At 47.2% G+C, this 6,000-nt stretch overlaps 1 protein-coding gene across 8 annotated transcripts in view; it reads left to right on the forward strand.

The window, feature by feature from the left end:
• akap13 (A-kinase anchoring protein 13) overlaps nucleotides 1-5,495 on the forward strand; it is a 97,393-nt gene extending 91,898 nt beyond the window's left edge. For 7 of the 8 annotated variants that reach the window (XM_014124445.2, XM_014124447.2, XM_014124440.2 and 4 more), the window contains 7 exons: nucleotides 118-282; nucleotides 390-460; nucleotides 1,023-1,067; nucleotides 1,297-1,347; nucleotides 1,476-1,940; nucleotides 2,209-2,539; nucleotides 2,673-5,495. In XM_014124445.2, the coding sequence (XP_013979920.2) occupies nucleotides 118-282; nucleotides 390-460; nucleotides 1,023-1,067; nucleotides 1,297-1,347; nucleotides 1,476-1,940; nucleotides 2,209-2,539; nucleotides 2,673-2,731 (1,187 nt within the window). In that variant the 3' untranslated portion in view covers nucleotides 2,732-5,495. The remainder of the gene's footprint in view (nucleotides 1-117; nucleotides 283-389; nucleotides 461-1,022; nucleotides 1,068-1,296; nucleotides 1,348-1,475; nucleotides 1,941-2,208; nucleotides 2,540-2,672) is intronic. The other variant, XM_014124442.2, reaches the window with a different exon arrangement.
• Nucleotides 5,496-6,000: the final 505 nt, after the last annotated feature.

A 6,000-nucleotide genomic window follows, 5' to 3' on the forward strand; every position in this document is an offset into this window, starting at 1 on the left:
CCTCTCCCGCCCTCAGCATGAAAAATGCAAACCACGCCGCAATGATCTCTGTGGCCCTCTACACCAGAGCGCAGGACCTATCTTCACGGGTGTGGTTTGTGTGTGTGTGTGTTTCAGTGGAGACTCTCCATGTGCTGGTGAATGGCAGTCTGGGTGGGGCCGTGGGGCAGCAGGTATCCAGTACCCAGGATGCATCAGGAGGCAGTGTGGGGCCGGTTTGTCTGCCTCGTCGCGCTGAGACCTTCGGAGGCTTCGACAGCCACCAGATGAACATCTCTAAGAGTAAGAACACCCCCCTCTCTCCCGATGTTCCCTGACTGGCTGTCGTACTGCAGCTGACTGTCAGTAACTGTAGCTGTGGGCTAAAGGTGTCCTCTTTTTCATTCCAGACGGAGAGAAAGAAGAGGGGGAGGACTCATTAGACCTTCGGAGGACTGAGTCAGACAGTGTGTTGAAGAAGGTAATTAAAGTAACTATGACAGCTCAGAGATGTGTGTGTGTGTGTGTGAGCCACAGCAAAGGATGCACGCACACACACACCCACCACAACACACATACCACACCACACCACACACACACACCACGCACACACACAGTGCACTTTGTGCATGAACTTTGCATTCTTTTTAACTCTCCTAACCCACGCCATCAGGAGGGATTTAAACTGAGCTGTGTCTCAGTAGGCCTGCTTCTGCCCATCACCACCACTGACATTAACAGACAGACATTAGCCCAGCCGGCCCTGGGCCCTGGACTGAGGTCTAAGGTCTGAGCTAAGCTGAGGAAGTCCATATCGTTAAGGCTCCATTAGGCTAGGTGATGCCCCTGGGCCGAGCTGGGCTGTGTGGGAGCAGCCCTGTGCTTTGAACGCCTATAATCTCCTCTGCTCAGGCCCAGGCCTCCCCGGCAGGCAGGTGGGATCAAGCTCTTCCTCAGAGGAGGTGATTAACATGGCCCCTCGCCTCAGTGGCGCTGTTAATATCTCAGTAACTAACTGCAGCTGTGCTTGTCTTCTTCCACAGGGGGGCAACAACAACCTACTGCTGCTGCTCAAGAGGAACAGTGAGGTAGGTCTGACTCCCACGCTATGTTAGACGTCCAGCATACTGTACATCCCTGACTGACTAACTGGCTCTGTGAGAGAGGCATCACTACTTGCTCCCACGCCTCTCTAGTCTCTGCTGGACAGTGCTATGCAGTAGGGTATTTCATAGGAAGTATTGTATTGTGTATGTACCTACTGTGTAACCATATGCAGAAGCTAAGTGTTTTATCTTCTCTCTTCCTGACTAATAGCAGGTCCTCCATAGTGTCACACATCTCCATGATCTCCTCAACACGCTGCAGGTACAGACACTCTTCCTCACATCTCCTCTCTGGTTAGACCAAAAAGAGCTGCTAACAAAGCACACGGACACCCAAGCCATCCATTAGTATAGGGGATACAACTGTTTACACCCGTGTGTGCTCTGCAGGCAGTGGTGGTTCAGCAGGACACCTTCATCGAGGACCAGCGTCATGCTCTGGCTGAGCGGCCAGCCTCCCGCCACTCCTCCACCTCCTCCCTGTCCTCCTCCTCATCGCGGCCCAACTCCCTGATCGAGCAGGAGAAGCAGCGCAGCCTGGAGAAACAGAGGCAGGAGGTGGCCAACCTGCAGCGCCAGCAGGCGGCCCACGCCGACGAGAGGAGGAGGAGGGAGAGGGAGTGGGAGGTGAGGGAGTCGGGGCTGAGCGACAGGGAGGCGCAGGTGAAAGAGCAGGACGAGGAGACGTTGAGGAGGCGCGGGCAGCTGGAGGAGGAGAGGCAGGAGCTGCAGAAGAGGAAGGAGGAGTACCAGAGGGATCTGGAGAGGCTGAGGGACGCCCAGAGGAAGCTGGACAGAGACAGGGAGACTCTGCGGCGGGAGGCTGAGATGGTGGAGCAGATGAAAAAGGCTGAGGTGAGCTAGAACAGTTGGCGCTGCAATCCCACCGTGCTGCTCATTGGTCTCTGTCTGCTACCTTATACTAGTGCGCTCCAGATATGACGTAACTGCTATTATGTAATAGCGTTTTACCACAAATGACTACACATACATTATTTAGTGATGCCCTTAGAATAACCCTTTACTTACTGCTTACCCTAACCTCCACCTGGGCTCAAGCCTGAGCTTCTAATCCTAAAGCTAACTATTTTTCTCGTTGCGTGGTGTTTGATTTGATCGGTAGGCAGAGCAGGCACACAGGACCCAGCGGACGGCCTCCTCCACCTCAGAGGAGTCCATGAAGTTCCAGAGTTCCACCTCTCTGGATAAAGAGCCTGGTGGAGGGGAGGCAGAGCTGTCCTCCTCCCCCGCCACCAAAGACCCCTTCCTCAGGATGGGCTCCAAGAGGAAAGGGAAGAACCTGAACCCCTTCTCATCCTCCAACGCCAGCTCTAAGGCCCAGAGCAGCACAGAGGGCCAGAACCAAATCCCCAACCGCCTGATGCAGCTGGCCAAGACCAAGGACAAGAAGGAGAAGAAGAAGAAGAAGGGGAAGGGACAGCAATCACAGCCAGGTACAACTAGCAGCACACATCTTTGTAAGGAAAATAGAGCCATGGTAAAAGTCTACTTGCCTATGCTAGACACTGAGGGATATTGTTACAGTGTAGTCTAACGAAATTATACGTCCATCTTTCTTCTCCACAGATCCCCAGAACACTGGGGTCACAGAGCTTCAGGCCGATGGAGAGATCTTCTTCTGCTGATTCCTTGGTCCTCCACTATCCCACAATGCCCCACACTCACAGCATCACAGTGACTGCATCAGCTGACTGCCCAGACTCAGTACTAGCATGGGAAGATAGATATGCACCCCATTGACATCCTGTACCCTACCTAATGACCTGAAGGGGATGGCCATGGACAGGAAGTACAACTAGAGCATTTCCTGTGACCATTTTTAGGGAAATATGCAGACACTTCCCATTTGCAATTCTGAAGTGTCGAGGTGTGACTTTTGGATGAACAGAATTAGGATTCTGCAAGTCTGATGTGGCATGGATTGGATTGGCTTGCATGGGTTGGTTGCCTTGGCTTTGATAGTGTTCAGATGTGATTTGGACAGTTTCAGGAGTTATACCATGGCTAGAGGAAGTTTTATCATTCATGAGGTATACAATAGCTAACATTCATTTTCTATCTGAAGGGAAGATCTGCGGGTGCCGTGGGACCTGTTATAGAATGTTCTGCATTTTGCAAATTCAAGTATACCCTAATAGCCAAAATGACAAAAGAGAGCATACACACTATTTAACAACTCCAGTTGAGTGAGTCAAGCTTATACGATGGGTGTTTCTTGTCATACTTGTCAAGGTATTGCTTAACACTGGGCCCCATAATGCTTCATTCCCGCCTGTAAGGAACCAGAGGCTAATTTCTCCCATCAACTCTACATCAGAAGTTATGCAATGTAATCACTCAAATGGGTGGCAGGTAGCCTAGTGGTTAAGAGCATTGGGCCAGTAACCAAAAGGTTGCTGGTTTGAATCCCTGAGCTGCCTAGGTGGAAAAATCTGTTGTTTTGCCCTTGAGCAAGGCACTTAACCCTAATTGCTACTGTAAGTTGCTCTGGATAAGAGCGTCCGATAAATGACTAAAAGGTAACATTTTAGAAGTTCTAAAGAAAAGCGACTCGAGGTCGGGGCAGAGGAAACGTGACTGACTCAGAGTTATGAGAGGAGGATGAATGAGTCTGGGAGAAATGGAAGACAAGCAAAGAGAAGGAATAGCTTGTAGCAGAGGAGAGAAAGATGAGCATGTCTCAGAGAGAGAGAGAGAGAGAGACAAATGAGAGAGAGAGAGACAAATGAGAGAGAGGGAGAGAAAGAGAGAGAGAGACAAATGAGGAAGAGAGAGAGAGAGTCTGTGTAAGGGAGATAATTGTCCACTTTGCAATTGAATGTAATGATGAAAACTGCTTGTTACAGTTCCAGCAGACTGAATGGGTAGAAGAAACATTTGCGGTACTTGTTGTTGTATTCCTCCACTGCACACTTGAATTTGTGAACCATTTTATTTGTCAATCACTGCAATGCAATACTGGCACACACGGTTTGAAGGTGATGAGCACTTTAGATATTCACTCTGTTACAAGAGAAGAGACTCCTTGAAATTGAGTGACAATCATTCAAATGACCCAGACTGAGTCGAAACTAAGGAATAGCTATCTCACAAGAATGGACCGAAATTCTGATTTTCTTCCCCTAGTAATATTTGAATGCTGATATTGGAATATATTAATCTAGACGTGACCAACAATTCCCTTTGTTAATCCCATTGGAATTACACTGATATATCAGCCTGCAGGACAGGCTGTTCTTTTATTAAAACCAAACCAAACCTTTACTCTGGACACAACCCCATATTTCCCTATTTTCCCTGCAGTCTGCTCTTCTATTGATGGACTGTGGTGCCATAAACTCTCTTGTGCCTCTCAAATGGTCCAGAATAATTAATGTCCCTGGATTTTATTCATAGATTTTTTTCCCCATCCACGCTCCAGTTTCGGGTTTTGATTCGTATAACCAGAGCTGCATAAAGCCTAATATTTCAGCAGAGATATGTTCTTTCTCTTTTCTGCCAATGAGCAGAATTGAAAGCGAAAGCACAGCAAGGCCATCCCCTCTCCTGACTGTCTGTAAAACTGAAATATGGTGCTAATCACTAAACTCACTGTTCTGCTTATTTTTTTCTGCCTTGGCTAATCTTGCCTTTTTTTGGACCATCAGATAGAGCTTTGTCAATTTTCCCACCACTATTCACTCTGTGGCATTTGTCATCTTGATATCTCACATCAACGTCCCCTGGTCATATATATAAAACGTGAATCATCACGTTAACATGGTGTATTATGGCCTTGCTTAGTGATTTTAGAAAAGTGAAAGCATAGGAAGGGATCATTGGCATTTTGATTGATTGGTTCATTCACACACTGACTTGCATTAATAGACAGATTCCACTTTTGACAGGTGTGAACGCACCTACAGTAGATCCTACCACTTTATATTCCTCCAGGAATGAACTGTCATGGCCGTGTATGGTATAGAAGTGGAGCAGTGCTACGGTAGCTCTGAAATGTTGTACATGACGCATTGTGGCAAATGCAAAGATATTATGCTCAAATTGAAATGCACTGTTAACCAGCATCTGTGAGGGGTTGGAGTGTGTTTGACAGTGATACTGTAAACCAGTGCTTTTAAGGTAATATGTTGTTTGTACTAAAAAGGTACAATTTTTATTTTCTTGCTGAATTCCATGTAAAAAAAAAAAATGAAAAAAAAGGGCAAAGCAACAATTATGTAAATACGTGTCATGTACAAATTAAACTTTTAAAGTATTGATTGTGGATTTTTTGATCAATTGAAGCTTTTTATAATGAGGCTTTATTTATCAGTGTCCTCCCTGTTTTGGAGGCATAAAATGTACATTCATTTTCCCCTTAATAAATAACTATTATTGTTTGTCAACTGAGATGTGTGTCTGTGTCTATTTTCTCCCCTTGTCTTCGTGTGTTAATAGCTTGTACTAGAATAGAATGGCTTTGGTGTATCTCTGGACCACACATAATGGCCAGTCAGTCAGGACAGGATCGTGTTTCACAGTTATTGGGTGAATGTAGGCCTTAATTGACTGACTGATGCCAACTGTACGGAGGGTATGTTTGATTTAGCCACCTGTTGTTACTCTCTCTCTCTGCCATTCCTCTTTGCGGGGGACGTTGTCTGTCTTTGAGCTGGTGTGTTCCACTCCATTGACAAGATAGAAATATGCTGTTTTTTCTCACTGTAGCATGCTTCTTCATCCAGCTCACTGCTAGCTCTTTGGGCTGAGAGTGGCTTCAGCAGGGATTCTGTGGGAGAGGATGTGGCAGAGCCCACTTCTGGACGTGACTAGCTCTGCCTTTGTCTGTGACAAGTGACCCTGCCCAGCTGGCCTGCACCATACCGCACTGCGCAGAGGAGGAACACAGGACTTT

Source organism: Salmo salar, chromosome ssa10 (assembly GCF_905237065.1).
Source record: "Salmo salar chromosome ssa10, Ssal_v3.1, whole genome shotgun sequence".
NCBI lineage: Eukaryota > Metazoa > Chordata > Actinopteri > Salmoniformes > Salmonidae > Salmo > Salmo salar.